The sequence below is a fragment of the Tenebrio molitor genome, chromosome X (assembly GCF_963966145.1).
Source record: "Tenebrio molitor chromosome X, icTenMoli1.1, whole genome shotgun sequence".
NCBI classification, from domain to species: domain Eukaryota; kingdom Metazoa; phylum Arthropoda; class Insecta; order Coleoptera; family Tenebrionidae; genus Tenebrio; species Tenebrio molitor.
The window spans coordinates 11,820,589-11,848,512 of NC_091055.1; the positions used below are offsets into that span (position 1 = coordinate 11,820,589).

A 27,924-nucleotide genomic window follows, 5' to 3' on the forward strand; every position below is an offset into this window, starting at 1 on the left:
GACTAGTCCGAAGTTATTAATTACTAATTACACTCCAATTACATATTTTCGACCATATAAATTCGAGCAAAACATTTTCGAGAAATTGCAGTTCGAGGAACTTGTATTTCGAGAAAAGTTACACTCGAGCAATTTCATTTTCGACCAATTGATTTCGAGCATTTGATTTCGAGCAACTGCATTCGAGGAATTTGCCGGAGACGTTAAAATTGCATGCTACTCCTCTCAGATTCTCCAATTGTTTTTAATAACTGTATTATAAATAAATAATTACCTAACGTTAAGGTTTGTATTCTGGAATTAATCTTGCCAAAAATAACACGACCTAATATTTTCTATCAGATAAATTTCCCAATTTTCACATAAATATTTTTGCTTTAGACAATTTTACTCTTTGATATTTGGGCATTTTTATTCAAAGGTTAAACCTTCGAGCTAAAGCTCTCGGACCTAACCAGAATAAAAATGCCCAAATTCAACTCGTAAAATTGTCAAAGCAAAAAGTTTTCGTAAAATTGAAAAATTTATCTGATAAAAAAAATAGGTCTTGTTATTTTACCTTCGAATAAAAAACTCTAATGAACTTTTTAACTAATGGCATACATAATAATTCTCAAGCAATAAAGTACAGTTAAATAAAATTGTATAAAATAACACGTTGTTTTTTGTAATCGAGCTCCAGGCCAGCATCTTTGGGAAGATTTCTTTAGAAAGAAGTTATACAGAGTGTCTATAAAAGAACATATATCAAGAGTCCTGTGGAATTGTGCGGCTCTATATTTTTTTTGGCCGAACTATGTCGAACAGTTGCAGCTGGCAAATGACAATTGTCAAATTTATTAATTAAATTTTAGCGTCAGTTTGTGAGTTCGGCGTCTTAGTTGTTTTGCTTGTGATTTTCTTCAAGAATCTTTATCAAGAGCAAAACGTTTTTCCGCAAAAGTGTGAACTGTGGATACCAAAAACAAGTTACGAAGTAGCTAAGGTAAGACATTTATTTTCGTATGTTTACAGTAAGTAGGTAATAAGCAATCTTTTCAGTAAACCGCAATGGTTTTAACCGCTTGAGCAAAACACCTTCATTGTGATGTCGTATTACCGAAATGGTACCCTGCAGAATGGAGAGTGGGTTTATTTTATAAACGCTTGCAAGGAAGAATTTTTCGCAAAATTTCCAAATGACAACATCGTGGAAGCAAATTTAAGTCCACACACTAGAAGGATTGTGGATAGATTTATGGCAACTGGAAGTGTTGAAAAAGGTAAAAGTGTAGGCAGACCGCCAGTGAATGAAAAAATTGTTGAAGATTTCCGCCAATGAAGCTCAGAAAAATTCCTCAGAAAGTTATCACTTCAGGCTGATGTACCACTCTTCACTTGTTAGAAATTTGTTATAAAAAACCTGAACTTCTATCCCTACAAAATCACACTTCAAGAATTTCGACAAGGTGATTCTGAAAGGAGCTTAGAATGCTGCAATTGGTTTTTAAACAATTTGACTGATGACAGGTTCGTACCTAATAATGAATCGAATTAAACAATTTAATTTTTTAACTTTGCTTGCAGATAATTAGACATCAGGTTTTTCCAGAATTGCATCCTATGAAGGTTGGAGTATGGATTGCTGCCTCACGAACGCGTTTAATTGCTTTTATTTTAAAAATCAAAGAGCCTGTCATTAATGAAGTTACACAACCTCTGTTTTTCTATTTGGTACCACAATATGCTACAAAGCGGCAAAAATCAAATATATTCGAGTTCCACAGGACTCTTGATATATGTTCTTTAATAGACACTCTGTATTACAGTACAATAGTATGTATATGATAGTGGCCACAATAGTTATCTGGATCACTAGTCCAGAAAATGAGATTTTGCGAGTGTGAGTGGTATTGCGTAGCCAAGGCGTCTGGCCGAGGCGACAACACGAGCACTCGCAAAACATTTTCTGGACGTGTAATCCACAAAATTTTTCATGCCGACAAATTGAAATCATTTTTAAAAAGTAAAAAATTATTATTAATTAATTCAACCAAAGTAACTTCTATTTCAAACTTTGTTGACATTTAAGAATCAATGCTGCCAACTCATTCTCTAGTGAATTTTTAACCAAGGTCACTTTTGTAAGTACATACTAGGCCGGGAATTTAATGTTCCCGGCGGATTTTGAATTATGCAAAACCGTCGATAACGGCCGGCGGCATGAAAATATTAATTGATAAATATCGAAAATATACTTTTTGTTGAACTGTTAGTACATTGCAATAATTTTAATAAAAATTCGAAGCGATAGCTGTTGTTTTGTTTTTGATTACATACTTTATCTGGTTTTGTTGTCTTAATCTACCCTAGAAAAATTTGAAGCAACATTCTTATGTACCTGGAAATATCTGCTCCAGTATGTATATCAAAAATAGTTTTTTTATAAAATTCATGTATTAATACATATACATGACTATAAAATCATTGGCCAACTTTTAAGCACAAGTCTTATTCAAAATTAGTGTTGGATATTCTAGCGCCCAATTACAGAGCACCAAACTGCGCTGAGTAAAATATCGATTTTATAAAGAACGAAAATTTTTCTTCGAGTTATATTTTAATTCCTCAGATCGTGGACAGTTTCAGAAGAAAGGGTTGCTCTGAAAACACCACAAACTAGAGTCTTTAAGGTGTAACTACTCTTTTATAAATAATTTTCGGTTAAAATTTGCTGTCACAACATTCACGCTAGAATTAAGTATAAAATTGAGGTTTTAAGTTTATATTACTTCAGCATTCAAAATAAATTCGTTTTAGACATTCACTGTTCACTTGACTGGGTACCTTTGATCTTAGACGGGATTGCGGAAATTAGTATTTACCGTTGAATGAGGAGACATTTCATTTTATTTGCTAAAAGAGATTTGCAGGTCTCAGATCTTAATTAAATTTTCAGTTTGATATTTACAGTAGGTATGCCGAAAATATTCGCAATATGATATTCTTTGATTTTACTCATGCCACAGAAGTACTACCAAGTGATCAAAAAGAAAACAAATCAAGAGTGCTACCATATCTTTTGTTTTATGGAAACGTTTTTCTTAGCTTGATCGTACGCATATACTACAGTATGAACATAAAGTTTGGAACAAAATTCATAATAGCGTTATGTGATGTTTTTAAGAAAATCGTTCGGACACGTCGATTTTATTTTGAAAATACCACAAACAAAAGCAAACAAACATCTACTGTTAACAATAAAATTTAGTGTAAATGTTGAAATTGTCCCCTGCCAACCACTCACCGACACTTTGTAGTTTGTACACTGCGCTCAATAACGTTAGGATTTATCTTCTAAATTGTTTGGTCTATTAAAATAAATCTTCTATTTTAAATAAATCCATACAAAAAAAAAAAAACAATTTAGATCAAAAATTAATTAAAATTTTTTAAGTAAAATTTGTCATTTTCTCAAAATTGTTATGTAAGGTACAAATTTTTTTCATTCGTCGTTTAGGTAGTGTGAAGGTCTATCAGAAAAAGAAGAAAAAAGTAGAGGTTATTAAAAAAAAAAATGGTGATAACGTCATTGCGCAAAAAATAATGACGTCATTTAAATAAGATCCGCGTCACATGATGGCATTTTTCGAAATAAAATCGACCTATCCGAGCGATTTTCCTAAAAACGTCACATAATCCTATTATGAATTTTGTTCCAAACTTTATGTTCAGACTGTATATACGTGCCATACAGAGTTGTTTTATTGGTTGCCTACCTCTGGAAACGTCTATTATTAATTAATTAATTATTATTAATACTGATCAATGCTTCATCTTCAATAGTAAAACCCATTTTACCACTAACTCTGGGATAATTTATTGTTACTTGCAATTACATATAGTAAACATCTGTAAACTTTGCCGAAATCGAAAAATTCTTTCTTAGCAGCACATCGTTGACGTTTCTTTGACATTTCCGCGAAAAATCTGCTTACCAGTGGCGTCGCGTTTGGTAATAAAGCTGGTAAATTACCATCCTCACGAATGTAAAATGTTTCTCTTGTTTATTTTATAAATTGTCTCCACTATCGCATAATAATAATAAAATGCACAATTCCAACGTCTAAAATTCATGAAGTATGATTTATTATAAAGTAGCGTTTGAGACCACAAATTCTCTACGTCTATGCATTGAACACTTATTTACATAGAATTCTGCTACGACATGACCGATAATTTGCAACGCCTGCTCTGATTTGTTTTTTTTTATCACTTTGTATAAAAAATGACTATTGTTACTGTAAATACAAACATTTTTTGATAAATATAACATCTAATTTTTGTTCAACTTAAGTGGGTACATAACATTTTTATTTTACAATACAAACATTTCCGATAATGCGGAATCTGGAAAAGTGCCCCGGATGCTTGCAGCGTTTCCCGGTTGAATAGCAAGGGAAATCCTCTCAAAAAGAAATTTCTTTGATTTTGAATCGCCTTATTCCGCAATAAGTCGGTTTCCGAAGACATTAATGAAATCGATAAATAAAATATTAATTGATAATTTATTATCAGAAAATTATTTTGTAAAAATGAGACAATTGATTCAAATCTGTATCTGTAAGTCAACATCGTTGAGAAATTTTATTTATATGAACATACAGCACAGCAATTATACAATTATATATTGGTACAAAAATGAAAGGAGTGGTTGTGAAAAACAACATTTTTGAAAAAGTGCGTCGTAACAATAAACTCACTTGTAAATTTTGACGTTTGCAAAAATTTAGTTAAAAAAAATGGTTTTTCACTCCAGAAGACGAAATAGGTATTTATGATATAGATATACATAATTCCATTTTCGAAATAGGAACGAAGAAAACGGATTAACATGCACAACCTTATTTGCGGCAGTTTTAGTAAAATCAAATCTCTCTTCATTATCACTGTTTCTGTTATTGATGCTACGCCACATGTTTCCCAAAAGTTTTATTTTCTGTCTTTTGCCCATCTTTTTTTCTCGATCAACTGTATAATTCGTTTGATGTTATATCAAAAAATTAGTTTTTTATTTCTAGTGTACGTTGTCAAATCGATTTTGAATTTTTTTATTTGTAAAATTTAGTTATTTAAAAAAACTGCACACACTACTGCAGTTGCTGAATTATTATGCCACTTGTTTACAAAAATCGGTGCCGGGTTGAGACATTTATCACACATTAGGTAAAGTAATAACAACAGTTACCCTAGATTCTTTTTTCTCATAGTATGGCTTTTTATTTTTACCTCTTCCTTCAAAAAATATTTTTAAAAACTCGATGATATTCATATACCTACCCACAAACCCACATAATGTGAGGTTAGGTTACACGTTATTTATTGCACATCATCACTTACCTGTGCTAAATTGCCTAGGTATATAACTTGATGACTCCAGAATTCTACAAGAAACTAATTCTGGCTGAACAGGAAAAAATTAAATAACAACACTAATTAAATATTTCAACTAAAAACTTTTTTCTTTTGCAAATATAAGTAGTTAAACAAAAACGATTATATTAACAAAAAAGTTTAAAAAAACTGTATTATTTAACCATAGTTCACAAATTAAATTTGTAAAAACTAAACAAATTATAATAAACATTAACAAAAACTGATTATTACAGGTTTCTGCTTTTAATTCAGACGCAGTTGATGTAGTGCATTGTGCTGCCACATATGCACAATCAACAGAACTACAATTTTTAGATTCCAAATGTACAAATTAAGTTATCGTTTATAATTTTGAAATTGTTATAAAAATTAAAGAATTTAATATTTAAGTACGTAGTATATTTTCAAAATGGGTAAAATGCGCTAAAAAAAACTGTAAAATGTTATTGAATGAAAAGCCGATAGATGGCAGAGAAATAGCAGCTTTTAAATATTTCTCAACTACATGTATGAATGATATTTTAGCAACAAAAACTAAATTAATACCACAAAAAGCTAGTTACTATTTCTTATTTGAGTACGTGAAATTTATTATTTTATTATTTAAGTTAAAATTTATTATTAACGTTAAACTTCAAATCACCAGCTAAGAGATGTAATTATTTCGCTTGACGGAAATTTTGTAGAAAAAATATATTTTATTACAATCTAGAAAAGCAATCAAGCACTACTTGCGGTTTTATCAGCTAAGTCGTAAGCATAAATCGGATATAAATATTGCAAAATTGTAATAAAACATTCTTTTTTTCTGTTTCCTTCATTCTTTTCTTATTACGCCATTGCTCGAAACAATATGATAGAGAGTTAAAATATTACCTAAAATACTACCTAAACATATTACACGTACGTATTTTCTATATCAATTTTTTCCACTTAGATTTTGACCTACGTCCTTGCGTAATGCCAAAAGAATGCGGTACACCATTTTTAATAGACATCCAAACAGAATAGCCTGCATGATACCAGTGAAGGGAGATTTCTTAAGTTGAACCAAACATTCCGTGTACGTGTGTGACAGCCTTCAAAGTGAATTTTACATCTTAACGAGTGTATCTGGACTTTCAACTAATCAGAAGGGAGTCTCTTTAAGAAGGATCTGGCCCAAGTGCGAACAGCGATCGTTCAAGTTTCTGACTAGGTTTTAATTATTTTTTTTTATGCTCGATAGGGTTGGATTGGATGTGGAATAAAAAACTTGAGTACTACAAAACTGATAAACATCATCAGTACGTACATTACACAGTAATATTAAATTAAATATAAAAAATGAGTTAAAATAATACTTTCAAGGAGATACATTTACAATGAGAAATTATAAATATAACTGACAGATGACACATAATGTAACATAAATACTTAACAATGTACAATACATATAATATCACAGCAACTTAAGAATTCTAAAGTTAATGTAGAAATGCTCGATTGACCCGTAAATTTTTTCTAAAATATCTGGCATATCTACACTAGGAACACGCGCATTCGACAACTTGCATATTATCCCATTTCTCCACGATGAGCTTCGTCCCGTCACTGGGATTGACCCTAAGGATTTCTAGAGGCTCCAGTTTTGAAGGAGCGCAGCAAGCTTTGGGTATAGCTCTTCGGTTTAGTCGTTTGGCATTTTTGCGGTCCATCTGATGCAAGAGGCTCTGGATCCGCGAATGATTAGTGGCGTGGTTGTAGTTGGGTGGACACTGTCCTTGGCAGAAGCCCGCCTCGTAAGACTTAGGCTGCACGATGGAACTCATCTCCGGAAACTTCAGCTCCGCAAATTTAACATTCATGTTGTGCCTGCAACACTTTCTTTTGCTGCCCTTCCTCGACTCCCTGCAGTCTGTCCGTCTCAGCGGCTGGTATGGAGAAGCCGCGCGTCGGAAACGTCTATGTTCTGGATAAACTAAAGCACTAATTGCGGCCTCCACGGGTCTGAAGTTGGTCTTACAGTCAACGCAAACTAGTTCTAAACCTAAGTTTCTCTCGCCGTTCAACCAAGATTGCACCGCACTCGTCACTTCGAATTCACACCATTTTGTCAATTTCTGCGACAAGTAGATGACTTTTTCTTCCAGCGTGCGTCGTCGTCGCGTTCCCAGGACCTGGTTCACCTGGATTCGCACCGCCGTCGAATGGGCGTCGACGAAAGCGGGAGCAAGGATTCGGAGTTGGGCGCTTTCGACTTCCGTTTCGTCGCTGCTGCGTCGAACTGGAAATTTCAGCCTTGTCGAATCCTCCCTGCTCGGCCACCAATTCTTCTTCACTGGAAAAGAAAACGTCATCATGTACTTTTGTCCGAACAATTTACGTTCAATCTTGAGATGCAGATAATATCGCAATCGAGAAATTTATGCGCAAAACATGTCAGATTCCCGAAGGCATTCCAAATAACTCATTTTTAAGCAACAGTGATTCAGAGGACGTGGGTTCCCGGTTTATTTGTTTTCAATCTACTTTGAGAATCATTCTGTACGTTCCTGGTTAACTCATGCTTTATATGGCAATATTTGGAAAACGAGTAAAAATAACTTGCACCATTTTTAGGACACCGATGCATATCATCCACGGTTCTTACTCAACTATGCCACCGAAGTCGCATCAAGGTTTATAAACACACGTGGCCGTTGCCCTTACAACTACATTTCTACCGGTACTACCGACAAACTTTCATTCACGAGGCGATAATCCTACAATTACTCAAACAAACAGGTCCCTTACAACGAATTACAATTTACGCATTCACTAATCATTGTAATTATCATGTGATAGTAAATTGGACCGATCAAGGATCTAAGATATTGTGTGCGAAAGTTATTGAAAAGCGGACATAAATTAGTGATACATTTTTTATCTATGAATCATCAAAATATTTGGCGCGAGATCATTTCCTTGATTGCTAGTAGCATGTCTAATATATACAACAGCACGTTATTAACTCCGTTTTTTAAATATTTATCGGTTAACTCAATTAATTTTAAATTCAGCCATCTAAGTCAACGTCTACCAGAAAGGATCAAATCGTACACGACACAACGTTTTCTAAAATTTTAACTGATTTGCGTCTGGCACTTTGCGAAATAAAATCAAAATTCCGATTCGCGCTCTTCCGAACGTTTATTCAAGCGAATGACTTGCGGTTCAGTACTTCTTACTTTTTCTCAGCGTGACTGTAAAACTAATGAAAGATCATGACTTTTAACGATGAATTTTGCATTTCTTTGACCGCTTAATAATAACCGCCTGCATTGCATCGGCTCGGAATGGCCATTGTTGAAAGCACTTAAACGCCTATTCCGATTGTAGACTTTCTTCACACATTCTCGTCTTTTCGAATTATTTATGAATAAAATTAATCCGTCGCACATGTGTGTCAAAAAATTTAAATTGAATTGCTGAAGTTGTTTATCTTCATCTATTAGTCATCAATTAACTTTTTTCGGGCGATAGTACCTGTTAAAATTCCTCACTACAACGTTTAGCTCTTCACTCTAATGAGAGCATACAGGATGTTAATGTTACCCCAAAGAAGCCGATATTTATTGTGCCCACGTTGTTAACATTTTGACAATTACACAACTGGAAATGGTGTTGATTTTTTTCAAAAATTACCGTTCAAAATATTCGACTCGACGTTACTGACAGTTACCTAATTAGTCCAACACCGGAAGTACTACGAATACTTGACTTTTATTATTTCTTTTAGTAATAATTTAATTTCCGAAATGGATCATCTTGTCCGTATTTACAATCTACAATAAATAACAGGAAATGAAAAGAATCGGCTTTTTGCTTGATTGCATTGGTGCTATTTCGTTTGAGTAAGTACTTTCTTTCCGTACGTTAACCACGATAAATAATATGTATTTTAGGTATCACTTCAAAAGAACTTGCTCCTTTTAACAGACTTGTCTTTATCACTTCCTAGCGGCTGAGCAACAAACAGATAAACACAACCAGGTAAAATCTCATCTGTCTTTGTATTCTATTTTTATGGCTGTTATTTAAATACCAGCTTTCCCTTCCTTAGATGATTAACATACATGCCGACTGCTGACAATACTTTTTACATCGGTAAATATTTTTTGGGCAAATTAAGGAAAAATAATAAATGTGTCGGCTGTGTTCACGTTGGTGGTCTTCGCCGTCGGTATTTACATACTTTTTAGTTTATTTCAAAAATAGTGTACTCCACAAAATCCTTTTTTGCTAAATAAATCCAATGCATCCCAAAGAAATCCTTGGAAATTTCATTAAGTGGTAAAAATCCTCAACAGCGTCCAGAAATCTAAAACAATTTAAGGAAATTCTAAGTGCAACCCTAGAAATTCTGACTGAATTCCTCCACTTCCCAAACATTTTTCAAATAACACATTCTTACTTTCTCAGAGTTTTATGTTGTAAATAATAACCGTTTTAAAAAGATTGCAGATGGAATAGAAAAAACAATAATAATTTCAGCAACAGGAATAGTACCGCAATCTCTTTTTAAAAATTTAAAAATTTTGGACTTAGAGAACACATTAGTGATTGAAATTCAAAAAGGTATATTATTATACTCATGTCACATCGTGAGGAAATTCCTTAACATTGACACAGAACATAAAACACAAAAAAGTCAAAATGTGGAGGCGAGACGCCGGTAATTATGTTTATAAGCACTGCACTATTACTTGATAGTATTATCCGTAATAGTGTATGAACTCCGGCAAAATTGCCGTGCCGCCCGGTGGAGGTGGGATACGAATTGGTATGTATTTAACTATTTACTTAAGTAAACATTTGTGAAATACAAAAAATAAGAGGCTAAAATATCATTTAAAACGCACTCTTCGTCGCTGAATATGTCTCAATAATTTTTCCATAATCGTAATCATTGGAAGGGTTCCAAAGTAGTGAATGTAATTGGACCATAAAAATGTATTCCCGTTGAACATCGCCAATGTAGTGTTTACTTTTTGGTCAAACAAAAGCATTCTTTACTTTTCCGCTTCTTAAAAATTTCATGTAGAACACATTGTTTTCTAAAATTAAATCGTCCTACCTATGTACTAGGTTCACTGCATAAAAGTGATCACATTCAATTAAATTTATGTTAGATATCATATCTAATTGCTTGGTTTACTTGTTCGCAGAATCAGTGTAATGATCTTGAAAAATTATCTTTTATGCGTGATCTGTATCTTATCCCGAAAATGTTTCAGTAGTGTCATCGTATTTTATGCTAATTTCAGTGTCTGATTTGCTTTCTGAAGACGACTTCTGCACACTATGATTTAATTTTAGTTTAGTTTTCAGTGTCTTGGCAGTTTGGAATCTTCTGGATTTTTATGAAAAATACCATAGTATTGGGGTTAGTAAACACATCGGGTTTTACTTAGTATATTTTTCAGAAATGTGGTAATTATAGAATTCAGAGCTCTCTCTGTATCATCAAGCTAATGTAATTCTGTTTCTTCAGGAGACATTTTAAAAGGTGAAACCGATTAAATGAGAGTATACGTATGTGGAATTAAATATTTAAAAACCCAGACAGCGACTATTCATTATTGAAATATACAACATTAATTATAACATACCTACTGAAGGCAGGTACAAAGATCTTTAGGTAGGTACTTACTTTAGAAGCACGCAATGATTCAAATATTACTCTCATACAATCACATAATTTAACAAAGATACCGTATGTTTCAAAAAAGTTCAGGTCACGAGCGCCTGTAAAAAACAATAGATTTGTAAAGTTACGACTTAACTTGAATTATACAACCATAAATGTCATTATTAGCATAGTTATGACGAAGGCACTGTCATAAAATAACGAAGAGATGTGCATGTGTTTCAACAATTTCAGCAAGATCAAAAATAGTTTTGGTTTTTGAACGGTTCCTAAACGAATGAGTCACCATTACTAACATTTGACAGTGCCGCCGTCTCGTAGGTGCACCCACTGTAATTCGCAAATTGAAAGTAAGGTTATGTGAATCTTAGTCTCTGTGTGATAAAGCAGAGCCACCGGTTTTCGATGTTTTTGTTTTTCACGGCAGACATTTTTGGAAGCACGCGGTACAGACTATTGTTTGTTCAAAAGATCTTTAGTAAATTCCGATATATTCTCAGAAGTTTTCGGATTTCTTCGGATATCTTAACAATTCGTCGGAAATCGTCGAAAATGGACACGAAGTCTGGAATCCTGGAAAATCCCTGCGCTGTATACCTACTATAAATTCTTTGCGGTTTAAGTATTTAATTAAAAAAAAATAATTGTAGCTCTTCAGATTGAAAGACAATTAAATTTAACAAATCAACGACTTTTTTCTTTTGGAATTTTCCCCAACCAAATTATCTAATCAGACATGGTAATTTGAACGAAATCTGTATTTTGATACGAAGCAAAAACTGCGACGAAGGACAATCCGTCTGTCGCCAGTTTGATTACAGATAACATAAGGAACGAAGGTATAAGTTATTTTTGATTTTTCCAATTTATTTATAGAAGTAACTCCGCCAACGTAATACTCGTGACGCGACAAACTACCAACATTTGTATATTTTTAGTGTCTTTATAAATGTGTAGATACATAAATCGCATTTGTAGTAAATAAAAAGATCATAAATTTCCGCGGTTAACTAATAACATTAGATTTTGCGTTAAACTGCGTTATCATTGATATTTCCGAATTATTATTTGGGAAGTATAAATTACACGCGTATCAAAAACATTTAACATTATATAACAAAATGATCTTACAACCCACCTACACTTGACAAAAATCTTATTTATAGCGAACCACGCTTTAAAATCTAAACTCAAGAACCCAAATTATGCCTCCGCTGAAAATAATGGAATTCCAGCATGTCATGGAACTCATACGGCGTTGCATCATAATTTTATATTGCTTAAATATCTTTGGTAATTTTGTTTGTTAAAATTCTTTGTACGTTTTCAGTTCGAAAAAATACATTCTCATGTCCAGGATAACTTATTTTCACGAGAACATATCGAATTGTTTGGAAACTGCAAAAATATCTTTCTCGCTTGAAATGATACACTTTTGTAAAAGAAACCGTGGGTAATAAAATATTTGGGTCAAGGTAACGTTCAATTTAAATTGTGTCGTTTTACCAATCTATCAAACACTTCGATCCCCGATAACGTCAAAAAATGAATTTTATTAGTTCGGTGTCTCCCCAGCTTTTCATTATTATTCCTGGCGCAGTTAACGTAAGGATTATCTCATTACCACTATCGTTCGTTCAGACACTTACAACTATTTGTTTTTCAACAAACACGTCTTAATGAAGGGTTTTATTCAAACATCGTTTTCTTTTTAAGTTTAGCAGGAGCGAGTAGTAATTAGGAGTAGGAATGTTGTTCCCTTGTCACAAATTTTTATTATTCCGTTGTTTACTCGCGAGTGTATTCTTTGCATTCACGTTAGAGAGTTGCACCTGCTCGTTTACTAAATCAATTTTAGGGTTGCTGTGACTATAAATCTGTGTTTTCCTTTCGTAAAATCGTTTTGACACGGTCCAACGGGAGCGTTTTTGGTTACTCGTTTTAATTGAATTATTTTCAACTTTTTTTAATGTAAACGATTTTACGTTCGAGTAAAATTAGAACGTGCACGTAAATATATGTTCGCCTTAATTATGCTCTGAATATGTTTCATCGAATTTTAATCTTAATATCATTTATCATAAATGTTTCACCAATGGTTCGTAATTTCACCGAGGATTTAAAAAGTGTTTGTGTAACTTGCATCTGTATATTAAGTGTTCCTGGTTAGTTAGTAAATGGTACAAGTCCATTCGTTCGACACCTGTCTCCCGCCAAAATGGACTCTTTAATGCAAATGGTGATTGTTCAAAAGTTAAAATTCCGCTGGTTTGTTATGAAACAAAATGTAGTACGAAGTAAAAGCAGTCCTTTCTTACATTTATTTTGATATGCGTAATTGTTAATTGGCGAACTGACCGATTTAATACACCAATAAATTTTTATTACCGTGTTTACTTCATAATTATTACCTACTCTATTTGTTTATTATTTATTTAATGGGAAGAGACAGTCTATTTAAAAGTTTGCGAACGAGCATTGCGTGTCGCCGTCAAAATCCTTTTATGATGTCATCATTTGTCACAGATAATTTTTATACAGTGATTTTTCTGTTATTTTAAAACTTTCTAGGCCATTTTAATGTCCTGACATTTTTCTTCTTTATTTATTGTGCGTTCTAGGCTCCCCAAAAACTAGGCTACAATGCTGTTAAAAATAACCACTGTCATACCAACAATTTTTTCGAATAAGCAGGTATGCTTCTGCTTAGAAATCTACTAATTATATTCTGACCTTTGCTGATTTCCACCGCAATTATCTCTGTCAGCTTCGCAATTAATCTTAACGGAAGAACCTCACTGATAATTTTTTTGTAAAATATTTTACCAAATAAATCACCGAAAAAACTCGCAAATATAACCGATCAGGCAGCAGAAATGAACAGGATTTCGTTGAGAAATTGTTTTACTGTTCTTAATTTGTATGGTACTGGTACTTTTGCAGCAATTTACCCTTCCGTTTAATTATAAAACTGCATACAGTCAACACATTTCTCGCTGAATATGTATGCGGTTATAAAGCGCCATACAAACATATAATACCGGTAATAACTCACACAGGAGTTGTTGTAGACTTCCAGTCGAGCATTCTTTTGCTGGTGACCAATTGGTCGAACAATCGTTCTTACAGATTGGAATAATACTTTAGGCTAACTTTGTAAACGGATAATGTAAACGGATAATATAAACAGCGTGATCTACCAAACGGATATTTTTTTTCCTTCTTCCGAATGTGGTAAAGTACAGGTTTTGTATATTTCTGTTTGCTTTTCATTTAATGATCCGACGTTGTAACAGTTTTGTTAAAATGTGAGTTAATTAGGCAGCTTCCTCTACAAAATTATTTGACATCAATATTTTTTGTTAATTAAACCTGCGTTTCTATAGAGAGTTTGATTAATTGACAGACCTTAATGTTATAGATAATGAAGAAATAAAGTCTTCTACAAGCGTATCAATTTTCATTAATTATTGTAAGATCATAGCCGCGACTTAAATGTTATGTCAACTCTTACAAATCATAACTGATCTCGATTACTCCAAATGAGACAAATATTTTATGACCAGCCTCAGTTCGATATTAAACAAAACGTTTTAAAATTCAATAATGGAAATTGTATCTACTGTTTAGCTCAAGACAATTGCGGTGTGATCGTAGGAATTTAGTATTATTAACAAACCCACCTATTAGTCAATTATAATATGAATGAGGTTTGAATGTTATAAATTATCTTCCACGAACAGGTGTTTGTTCAGGATATTTTATATTTATCAATGACTCTTAAGAAACAGCAGATTTCATTAACTAATTCGGATATTGAAATTTGTATAATAAATCAACTAATTAGGCATAAATTATTGGTTCATAGTTTGACATGAGAAATGGTTCTAAAAATACGCCATTCGAAGCATACGTCAAGAGCATGTTATTTGCAATAAAAAAACAAAGAAAGTTTTAATGAACACCTCACTTGTGTCTCAAATGATACGGTTGAATCGAAATTGATTTTTTTCTTAAATTAAAGTGCTTCACGGATACCTGGTACACTGTATCACTGTACACTTGACGCCAATGCATACAGGGTGTGTCAGAATTCCACCGACAAACTTTCAGGGCTGATTGTATGATCAAAAATAAGCATAAAACTCTTAATACGTATGGGGTCAAAAACGCTTAGTTTGCGAGATATAGACTAAAAAGGTTTACCAGCAGTTTTAAAAGCAATCGGGTGGGATTTATTGCTGAAACGTACAAACACATAAAGGAACTGAAAATTTCGCCTCCCCGTGTTCAATGCACAGATAAATAAAAAAATCTAAGAGATTCAGATAGCTTTTACGTTTTTTGGTGATTATCTCGCAAACTAAGCATTTTTTATCCCATATGTATTAAGAGTTTTATGCCTATTTTTGATCATTGAATCAGCCCTGAAAGCTTGTCGGTGGAATTCTGACACCCTGTATAATATCCACAATTTTATTTGCATTAATTATTTGATTACAAAGTTTCGATTTTAAAGCATCCATAAATCCTTTTACTTTCGGGGTGAGCTTTGTTTATTATAACCCTTGTGACGTAAGGGAGATTTAGTTGTTTTTTTTTAAGAAAGTATACACAATGTGAGCAGGGGCTGTACAGAAAGTGTTAGTGAAAGTCTTAAGACTGTGTTTTGATTATTTTGAACAGCATCCAACAGGACTAAATTTTCAATTAGACGTTGCTTCTCTTGGCAGTGCGAAAGCTTATCAGAGGAGAAAGAACACAATTAGAACTTTTTGAAAAGTAGTAAAGGCGTTTTCGATGTCCGGATTGATTAGTTTATTTTATGCACTTTTAGGTACCACTGATGTCTTTTCTCTATAGATTTTTTTTATCAAATTACAGAGTGTACACGTAAGAGATATTGATCTGTGTGATGACGGATCAGTTTTGTCAGTTTTGGGCTTAGTTGGTTTAACAACTAGAATCCAGAAGTGCGTTGTACTAGAACTAGAATAAATGAAAAGAATATTGTCTGGTCCTGGCAATGTGTTGCATCAACTTCTAATACTCCACACAAAAAGTTTGTGTGGTGCCTTTCTTACAAACACGAAACACAACAAGGTACCACAATAGATTGAGGAGATTTGCAAAAATTTGCAATCTTCCACTTCAAACTTGAAATTGATAATTACACTTATCTTAAACGTGTAGCTGGTTTGGAACACGGAACATTAAATTAATGCCCGAATACCAAATATAAAATTCAAAATAAATGTAAAAATACAAGCTAGCCGTTTTCTTAATAATTTTTCATCAGGTAAGTTTTATCTTCAGCTTCTATCAAGCTTCCTTTAAAATTTAAACCCGAGCCACACTAATTATAGGCACTATATCTATCTCTCTCTCTCTCTCTCTCCATTTTAAATTCTTGGAATAAAAATGTGTGGATATTTTTATTTTTTATTAAGTTTATAAGCTTAAAATACGCGATTCATCAGACAAAATACTTGAGGCACTTTTTAATCATCAACAGTCGTTTAGCTCAGCAACCTAGGTACGAAACCACCTTTACGTTTTACTGTTCACTTAATGAACCAGACATACAAGAATTAGGTACTGGCGAAGTTAATTTTTTTAATTAATAATAATCAACCTTCCATTACAATTACACCTTATCAAATTTTATGACAATTCCTAGTTACGAGATTTTTTTTTGACACTCCTAATTTAAGTTGTTTGTATTTTTTCTCGCACAAATCCTGATCAGTTGTCAGATAATGAGATTTATCCTCATTTTTATTTTTAAGAGTACTAATGATGAGAAATTGGAGATGTGCAGTTAAAATCACATTAACCAATACCTTTGGCGATCGGTCACCACTTTCTAAAGAGATTAGTTTATAAATCATCGACAACGAATAGCGGCACCAAAAGTTTATGAAGCTTGCCAACTAATTTAAGTGCAGAGAATACAAAACAACAGTTGCCCATTTTTTTTTTCATTTTTTAAAACTGAAAATTGTTTTCATCAAAAACATGTTTTGAAAAAATGTACGATCAATATTTTATTCTGAACTATTCCTATTTTTACAACGATACTTATTGAAATTTTTTTTTAGTTATTTGCAACCATCTGTACTACTTTTTTTATCTTAACTTATCAACAGCAACAAGTCTTTCGATGGTTAACAAATTAATTATATTTTTTTGTTGTTTACGCTCGCTGCAATTTCAAGGGGCATCTGCTACTTTTGCATCAGACTGCAAAACCGAAGTGTATCGTCGATGTAAAAATTGACTGATGACGGTATTTTACCGTTCGAGCTAATTTTGCGAGAGATTAAGGACAAGTCAACTGATATCGTTAACACTAAGTACCTCTTTTTTCATTCTCAGTTTCTTTCCTACATTTTGATTGATGTTAAATCTCGAAACAACGTTATGAAATGAAACGCAACAAATACAAATTTTCAGTGTCACGCAATGGGAAATCCCGAAATGGAAAGACACCTCTTGTCGAGATTTCAATGTTAACAACATAATAATACAAATAATACGAAAAAATTATTTACAGGTATGACTATTTCATGTTAATCACGACACGAGACGTTTTGAATCTATTTTATGAAATTTAAAGTCAACGAGATTGCTAATGACAGTTTAATCTCAACTGAATTTTTACCACGGAACGTGTCTACTCCAATTTTACAGATGTCCGTTGACAAGGTTGCTCACAATGTAAATTACAGTCTGACACACTTACAGACGAAAAATCAACAATTGTCAGTTGCAACCACACAAGAACGAAAAATTAAAATTAAATTAAATTAATTAAAAATAAAAATATCAGTCAGTTGCCATTATTTAACTTTTTTTTACTGTAATCGTTCATGATATTTCGTAAACCTCTTCTGATGAAATTCTGTTGCAATTGACAAAACAGTTAATTTTTGAAAATTTGCTTAAACGACCGGAGTTCTCGTGATTTTATACCAGAAAACTGTACAATTGTTAGTCGATGTGAAAATTTTTCTAATGAACCTAGGAGATAGCTCCGAATGATTTGGCATAAAATAATTGAGGTGTGCTTTTTGCGATATGGAGCTTACGTGTAAATTCTGATGATGTCATTAGTTCCCGTTGCACCGGTCATTATAATGATAATGACGGTGCAAGTTGTGACAAAACATAGGCGGCACGTTCTTATTATACTTTCATGTCTCAATATTAATTTGGATAGGAAATTCCAAAATAATCACGATACTTAATAAGTTCGTTTTATCAAACAGCCTCGGGGATGAGTTTATTTTGGCTTTATTTTGTTTGCATGAACACATTTGACGTGTTCAATGTTAGTTTTTTATTGCACTTGATGGACAAAATGTCGGTCGATTTTTTACTTACCAGTGTAGAATGTGATAAGCTTAGGAATGGAAATGTCTGTCGAATGTTGTTGACGACTGTCGAGATAGATGCTCATCATGCGAGTGTATTCGTCCTGACTAATGTTGATCTGTGGAAAAAGGATGTGGAATAAGCAACAAGTGGTTGGATTCATAGAGAGTAACATCCTCACAGCAAAACAATAAGTTTTGATGATGTTAAACAGAGATTTCAGTGTCGAAACGAAGGTTGCTCCCGTTTCTATTTTAACTTCCCGAGCTCAACACTCAACGACAGTTTTGGCGGGAGACCACCACATGCGTGACAGAGCCAGCTAATAATCAAAATAACAAACACCGAAACCATCAAAAAATTTCGATCATCGTCTCATCTCGATTTGTAAAACGAGTCGGCTCCCGTAAAATGATCGATCCGACAGTCCGATTAATTTTTTTTATTTCATGATTGCATCAAAATCAGCTTTTCTGTATCATCCGTTCAGGGCCGGCTCTGGGTTACGGAGAGTGGAAAATCTAAGTTCCGGTCGGTTGATCCGGGATTCCCTAAGACGGGTATTACCTGCCGGAACTCCAAATAACGGTCACAAGGATGCAACCTTGTAATTTATGAAAAAATTTTGTCCCGGATCGAATCAGCAAAGAGTGTAACGGTACCAGCGGCGAACCCTCGAGTCCTGGATTTCCGCGGAAGCGCTAAAATTCGTCACGTTCGTGGGGGAGGAATTGTGCGAGGTAAAGTCGGGCGCGGGTGCGCTCCGGTGCGGTACCTTGGTGACGTCCGGAGGGGTGTTAAGACCGAGGTCTTGGAAGAGGCTGCGGTCCGCACTTAGCACTTGCACTAGATACAAGAACGTCCACGCCGCTGTCGTAGCCCACAAGTTGCCGCCCATAGCCGGGGGCTAAGCCGGCATCAGTGACTAGCGCACTCACTTCACTCACTATGCACCTGCACATGCACTTGCACTGGCGCGCAACCCGCCGACACCGTCGTCAGCTAGCTAGCCGTCAGCAACCAAACGTTGTAGCGGTTGAACTAAACTCACGCGCTTACCGCCACTCACACTTTTATATCACGATTCGCGGGGGGGACCTGCTTTCAGGAAACACCCCAGACCACCCCTAACCGTACAGAAACGGGGGATGGTCGGCCCGCTCTTCTTCCTAAAACTTAACCCCCACGTAACGATTACCGCTAATCGTACCGCCGTTTCGGAGCTTTTCACATTTCGACGACTTCACCTCAACCTACCGGAATGTCGCCACTTCGGGTAACCCTCCAAAACTTACAAATCACAAATACAAAAACCACATTCACAAAAGTCAAATTCTCTCTCGGAACATTTTTTTTTCAATCCAAAACGGTACGACAAAAGTAAAAATATTAGGTATACGTCATTTTTCAAAAATACGCTATTTCTGAAAGACATTTTAAACATATTTTTACGTAAATATTAATCTTCAGCTCGCAGGCAGCGACTATTCTATTTCTTCTTGTTGTTTTACAATCGTCAGATCAAAGAGTTTATGAAGTCTACTAGACACATGTTGGAGAAATATATTACCAAAACTGGTAATTATCATGTTTCACTTAATTTATGTAGAAAGTGTGAAGTGAAATTAATTGCAATTAAAATGCAATTAGAAATTAATTTTAAAAAAATCAAGTATTGACTGGATTTCTATGTCCATTCACACCAGTCAAGTCCAGTTTTTTTTTTTTTTTTTGGTATCAGGAACTTCACATTGTTCTGAATTTACTCAATTCATTTTTAAAATTGTGATCGAAACTTGTTTTTAAAAGTGGTCGCGTCATAACCTAACATATTATGTACTGAAGTCAGCGCCATCTTTTAGCCACCGTCTCAAATGAATCGATAGTGGAATGGTCACATGGGTAGCGATTTGGACCTAGAGTTTGGAATGTGATGACCTCACAGAACTTAGAGAATCAATGTGGATTTAAGTTTTTAATAGAATACTCTAGATCGATTAATACCACAAAACGGTGAAATAAGTGGTGCATTTAGGAGCAAGAGACTTCTTTAACATTCATTGGCGAGATTCCGGTCGCAATTGGTATTCTGTTTACAAACAATCAATATCTTAGTAGGCTCATTTCCTAGAACAAGGCACGCGTACCCGTCTGACTAAGTCGTTTAGTGTTTACCTGACAGGGGGCGAACTGAATTACCCCTTTTCTCTGGAAGCCGACTACAATTTACACTTTCCAGAAACAAACCACTAATCATTAATAATAACGCTATTTTCCCATTCACCACCCACAAAACGTTAGCTTTTCAACGAAACAGTCTATGACTTTTAGCGTGTATGTGAACAATATGCATATCTAAAAACTTTAGTGGATGATTTTAAACAGCCCAGATAGCTGTCGTTTCGCACATTTTCAAAGAACGTCTAATTAAATTTCCACATTTTAATCAATATTAGGTATGTTTTGCGTATAAAAGATACACCTACATGTGGACTAAATTTACCAGTTCAGTCTAAATTGAAAATAACTGACCTCTACAAAGTTAGATAAAACTTCATTGTAGGACAGGAGTATCAATAATATCACACTCGACTTCTTTGCTAAACAAGCCAGCAGCGATTAGGTTTTATTATTTTCCCAAAAAAATACAATTCAATGATTCTTGAACAAATTAAAAATAGATGTGCGCCGTGTCAATTGTGTTAGTATTTTTAGTCTGCTTTGACATTTTGGTGAATTTGATTTGTGACAAATTGATAATAAACTTCCACCAGCTAATTTAACGCAGCAGAATACCTAATTAATATCTGGAACCGGAGTTGCTCTTCTAGTGAGTCACACCGTGAAAACACAATCCCCAATCTACTTTTAAGCATCTCTATTAACGTTAATAGTGATCTCGGTGCGTTAACACTTCTGAAACGCAAAACGGCAAGGTTGAAAGTAACGCAACAAAAAGTCAGGATTATCCAGGCAATTATTTTTGGGACGCGAAATCGAACTGGATCGAAGCAAATTATAGAGTGAACAGTGAATTTGTGGTGATTTATTTTAGACGACCGAAAAAATGTTAAATAAGTCCGGGAAGATTTCTTTCCAGCAGGTGTATTATTTATAGGTGTAGCGTGAACTAATCATTTCCAATACGAAGAAATTTAAAGGTTAACTAAGTATTATAAACTAGGGGGTTCCATATCAATTAATTTAGTAATCTATTTGTAGAAGATGAATCATTTGTTTGATTCTGGAGTAGAGTTTGTTCTTTGAACTATTCGTTCGTTTACTAACACTTTAAGTTGGAGAAATTCGGAAAGAGGTGTACTACACGTGAAATGAAACAAACAATTTTACTTAAAACCTGTAACACCATCTAAACATAAAATATTTATATTTTTACATAACTCGAAATAGCTAAAACCACTTTTATTTGTCTTGTTGACAACGAGGAAATAAAAACGTATGCAGGACGTCCAAACATAAATCTTGTCCTCACGATCGGATAATCATTTTACGCTTCAAATTATAGATTTTCATCGCGCCATCGTTCCGCACATACGTCGTTGATTAGTTAGGGCCAATTTAAGTCAAACACATTTTCTTTCTTCATCTGTATTTGGAAAATATAAACGACGTGCCTTGATGATGCTTGATAATGTTTTAATGGTTCGGCTACAACAAATGACATCTTGGTATGGTGACAAAGTTAGACCCCTTCTTCAAGAAGAAAGTCGGAGAACCTCAAGAGCGAATCTCAGAAACCGCAAGAACTTGGTCGTAGTTGCGGCGTTATCGACCACTGAAGCGCTAGTCGTGGGAAGAATAAAAATATTTTTAGTTTGAGAATTGTAAACTACTGTTTATGCACGTATTTCGAAAATTGAAATCTGTTTACATTATTTGTTAAGTGCAATTTTTTAATTATGTGGTGAAGCAGCTATTAATTATTACAAACATCCTACAAATGTTTCAGAATTATAATAAGCACTCTGTGATATGTAATTATGTATATTATATGTATTTAAATTCCAGTAAAAGATTGTTGCTGCGGTAATAAATAACATAGACACTCTCAATTTATGTGCGCTCTATTATTTAAAAGCAAACATTTTTGATTAAGATTGACACCGTGGCTTGCTTAGTTCCATTAATAACAAAACAGTTCAAGTGCAAAAATTTATTAATTGTATTTAAATGTTGACCAAGACTATTTTTAGAATTTCCGAAGAAATAGCTTGAAATTATCGTTATACTTGTTATCGAAACACATTAACATTTGTCGTTTTTTTTACAAGAACTTAATTTTAAATAATCGACTTTGTCAGATGACAGCTCATTATGAAATCATCACCTCTTTGACACCCACGACTTAACATTTAATACTACTAAATTGTCGTTGTTGGAATTTTCATTAAATAACTAAAACGATCATTTTATGTTACGAAGAAAACACGTGTAAAGAAATCGAGATACCTATTTCATCAAATCAATAATATTTTTAAACATCGATGTTTGGGCGGTTTATGTTGTAAATATTATTTATGGGCGATACTTTAAAACCACAAATAGCATTTACAACACAAATCGCCCAAAAATTTTATTACCGTTAGAATCCAACAATTTCGGGATTGATTTCATTGCACGAGATAAAAATACATTTACAGGTGATTCGAAAAGGGTTATAAAATTATTATTTTTTTATAATTGATGCCTACACGCGCGGTCCACAGAAAATTTGTAGACGGAAATAATATCGATATGTTTATTCAATAAAGTCATTTTATGTATCTAGTGCTTTATTGGCATCATTAAATATTTTGTGTTTACGTGACGCCGGTTAATATTACAAGTATTTAGAATATTATAATTTTGTATTTGACAACTGAAACGGAATGTTTATTCGGTCAGTTGAATAAGGAAGAAATTTAATTTCATTTAATTTTATTTGATTTGGTTCGACTACTTAACGACATTCCGATATAACGAATAACGCTGAAATGCTACAGATGCATATGGCATAATAAGTTGTGAGTTTATTAGAAAACACATTGTACGATGAATCACGAAATAATAATTTTGGATTGTTACCACATGGAAAGTATAAGTAAATTAAATATTTGAAAACTACTACCTACTTTTATAAATAGTGATAGTTTAATCCTTTGATTCTGGTTGTGGGTGTTAGTTGCAAGTGTAGTATCCGACTAGGTTTCAAATTTAATTTAACTTCAAGTGAACGATAACCAGATCAGAAATATTTACGGAAACACGATTAGGGTCAAAGTTTATTTATGGATAGCAGATGATTAAATACCTGCTGCAAATCGCGAGGCATTATTTCACTGTTATTGTGAACGGACATTTTTAAATTTTTAATCTCGAGAAGTTATTATAATAGTTAATTGATTACGCCTGAAAATATGTACACAAATATTTTTAATAATTTCTAGGACAAAGAATTTCACTCGACCATTTATTAAATCCTTCGATACTTTTCACTTACGCATAATGTTAAGACAACCACACGAGAAATTTAATATTTATATTTTGATTGACACGTTGCTGGCACATCTGCATAATAAAGTACAAGTAACATATATTTATGTATTTTATCAGATGATTTATGACACTACGGATAAAGTAGTAATTTAATCATTTTCGACTAGTTAAAATTCAATTTGATTAATAAATCGGTGTCGATCTTTTTCGTGTTTTGCTGAAGTGTGAATCATTGTTGATTTTTGTACAAAACTGAGTTTATTGATTCAATAAGCTCGAACATAAAAACTTTGTTATAAGATACTTCAATTATTAGTAATAGGCTGAACCGCACACTAGAGTAAAAAACTGTTTAAAAATCACAACTACAAAAGCAAGTTGGCGAACGAAAAGGAAACAACTTAATTATGTTTTTGTGTCGTATAATGTGATGTGCGTTAAATGTTAATAATTTTTACGTGACAATGTGAAGAATGGCAGTTTCACAAAACGCGAATTTTTTTTAGTCGACTTGAACGTGAATACAAAATATACATTAAATAAACAATTTTTTTTTTTTTTTAATTTTCAAATAGCGGTATTAAATACATATTTTCGAATATAATTATCGATAAATCGATCTTGTATGCGGAGCATTTCCGTTCGGGTAAGTCATCCGGGTCCGTTTCAGACTTCGCACGAAATGTTCTTGTTACTCATTGGCAAAAACGTGCAATAAAGGATATCATTTTTGTAACATATCGAGTGTTGAATCGCTGTAGAAATTTGGGATATTTTAGCGGTGAACAAAAACAAATTTGCCAGATGAAATTTCCCTTGATGTACAGCTAATCCGATCAAGGCCGCCGATCGATTTTTGTGCAATAGTGTAGTAGTATACCATTTACGTTTTTAATTGTTAAATTGGTGACGGAAATACTGTGGGGAAATGTGATTTTATTGGATTTTTCATTGTCGTCATTGCCACAGATTAGCAATAAAGAAAAAAATAAATTGATCGGATCCATCGAGCAGTAAAATGCGATCACGGATCTAAAACGTCAACTTTGTAAAATGACCAATCATTTCGGTTCTTCCATTCATAATGATTTCGTTTCAATGGTAATAACTTTCACTTCCACCAGTTTGTGGGAGTGATTGGAACAGTTCGACCAAAACTGTTCGTTCTAGGACGAACGTGTTCTTTTCATTTATAAAAATGAAGAGATAGATTAAATCATATTTATTTTACGGAAAACATTTATGACACCATTAATAAAAACGTGATGTGATTAACTTAAAGCGTTCACAAAAAATGTGTATAATTACCATAAATGCCATAAAGCATAATTCACAGCTCAAGGAGTAAAATTATTGATGAGGCTGAGCTGTTAAGAGCTTTGGGCGAAAACTTGTCTTACAAATGTACCTATATAGTTTATTTATGAACGTTTGTAATTTGATATCATTTATAATTTTTACAGTCATAAATTATGATGCATTCTTTTTTCACAAACATGAAATCATTGCCAAATATGACACACTTCTTTTAATCTTAAGAAAATTCATAAATTATAGTTGCAAATGACACACTATTTGTCATTATTTGTAGAATCTCATAGAAATACAATGTTAAACAACTTTACAACAAAAATCACTACAAATAACTGTTACGTCAATCATGAAATCAGATGATTATGCCGAAAAGGGTGCTACTCTGTTTCAAATTTGTTCCCTACTTATTTCCTAATCAGTAGAATCTCTATTTTTTATCAAGTGTCCAATTTAAAAAATGTTTTATTTAAATTAGATATACATATGTACTTATTTTTAAAAGTAGTTGTTTAGTGCAAGTGACATATAAATCAGAAAACTTTTGATTATACAGGGGTGTACCTGAAATACGTGTGTTAATTTTAACCAGGGGAAGAACTCGCCAATTTATGAAACTTTTCTCTATACCATTTTGCAAATTTCGCAAAAGTTTCTCAAGATTTTTTGCCCCCCAATGTTTACCAAACGAGCCGTTTTGTGTAATTAACGACTAATAAACCGATAATATTTAATTCCTCACCGAGGGGACACCAGATGAAGATGGTGGTAAAGTCCTCGTAGATAAATAGTCAGTTTTGACTTAAAATGTAAATCATTTTACAATCGGAGAGAAAATACCATAAATAATTCCATTATACACTGTAATTTTATTGCCCCTTTGTTGTGCAGTACCGACTCAAGGAAGGGCAAACATCAGGTAAACTAACAACTCCTTCTTATTTATGAAATTATTTATGGTAGTTATAAAACAATTTTCTCTCCTATTGTAAAATGGTTTACAATTTAAGTCAAAATTGACTATTTTTCGACGAGGACTTTACTAACAACCCCTCCTTATTTATGGTAGTTATAAGACGATTTTCTCTCCTATTGTAAAATGATTTACAATTTAAGTCAAAATTGACTATTTTTCGGCGAAGACTTAAAAGTGGTCGTTGAGAAATAGTCAATTTTGACTAAAATTGTAAATCATTTTATTCACAATCGGTTATCAACGTGCAGTTTTTTTTAACCTCTTAAAGGTTAGAAAGTGAGCGATTACTCGTGTACACATCAGCCGGTCAGTAATGGTGAAAAAGGAGTCAGTAATGAATCGTAAGCGGTCAGTAATGAAACCCATAACTGACCTGTGGTGGCGCTACTGTCGCACCAATCGCGAAAATCTCTGTACGTTTTTCTGGTATTGTAATTTGCTTTTCTAAGATAAGAGATTGAGTGTTAATTTGTGCGCGAATTCCCGCAATTTTGGGGAGGGCACACTCTATTTCACTATCGCACATTTTGTTTGTTAAAAAATGTGAGCAAATGTCAATTTGGTTTGACTTTTGTGAACTAAACTTTAATACAATCTCAATCGTGCGCGCCTACTAAGTTTTATTATTTTGCCGAAATAAACGATAATATTACGGAGGTTGGTTTTTATTATTTTTTTATTATTACACTGCGCCGCAAAATTAACGCATAATTTTAAAACTCGTGTGTTTGAGCTTAAAATGAGGTTTTATATAACTCTTTGCTTAATTTCTTCGCAAACTTGAGTTAGACCCTAAGACAGCTGATGAAGAGTTGTTGGTGGATTTGGTAACCTTCTAACTCTTTTATCTGTAGGATCCCACAATTACTCGATGAGGTTTAGATCTGAACTCCTTGCTGGCCATTGCATTTGCCCAATTTCAACCTCACGGAAATAATGCTGCACTATTCCCGCAACGTGCGGTCGACCATTATCATGCATAAAAATAAAGTCATCCCAATAAATGGTCGGAATGGGACAATATGAGGTTCCAGAATATTGGTAATGTACGTCGCCGCATTTTGGTTTCCTCGTGGAAACGACGCAAAACTCTAGATACCGTTGACTGGTGCAGATCAAGACCATTTGCAATATCTTGTTGATTAATACCGTCTTCGGCTAGTACAACAGTTTGTGCACATTGTTCGGCTGTTGTATGTCAACTTAAACGTTCGTAGGGATTCATTTTCGAAATTTATGACTGAAGGAACCAAAACTTTTTACTAACCGTCTCTCAAATCCACAATCAAAATGCTTTACGAAATTGACCAATAACACTAATACAAACTTTTCATAATAAACAACTTTAGAAGTTATGAACATGGCGATTTTTGCTACTAAACAAAAGAAATACGATAAAATAAGAGATTCAGCATAAGGAAATAGCAGAAGAAGTAAAATACAAAAAACTACGGTTCATTTTTACTTTATGCGATAATTTTGCGGCGCAGTGTATAATGTTGCTTGTTTTATTAAATGATTGATTGTGAATAAAATAGTATACAAACCTCGGAGAAAGTCCATTCCTGTGTCTCGATAACTAGTTCACCTCGAGGCCAAGCCCTCGGTAAACTATTGTTCTCTCGACAGGAATTGAACACTTTCCGCCTCAGTATGTAATATACTATTACAATTTTAG

General features: G+C 33.6%; 2 protein-coding genes across 4 annotated transcripts in view; both read right to left on the reverse strand.

Annotated features, from left to right (window-relative positions):
- Positions 1–5,618, reverse strand: part of Asph (Aspartyl beta-hydroxylase) — a 31,518-nt gene extending 25,900 nt beyond the window's left edge. Inside the window, exon 1 of one of the 3 annotated variants that reach the window (XM_069059962.1) lies at positions 5,380–5,614. The gene's annotated coding sequence lies outside the window, so the exon portion shown is untranslated. Of the gene's footprint in view, positions 1–5,379 lie in introns of all 3 variants that reach the window. The other 2 variants (XM_069059965.1, XM_069059964.1) reach the window with 2 other exon arrangements.
- A 1,057-nt stretch (positions 5,619–6,675) lies between these two features.
- On the reverse strand, positions 6,676–19,559 carry mav (maverick). Its single transcript, XM_069061102.1, has 3 exons — positions 19,239–19,559; positions 18,473–18,581; positions 6,676–7,735 (listed from the first exon to the last, which is right to left on the reverse strand). The coding sequence occupies exons 1-3, from the start codon at positions 19,359–19,361 to the stop codon at positions 6,942–6,944; spliced, it is 1,026 nt and encodes a 341-aa protein (XP_068917203.1). The 5' UTR covers positions 19,362–19,559; the 3' UTR covers positions 6,676–6,941.
- Positions 19,560–27,924: the final 8,365 nt, after the last annotated feature.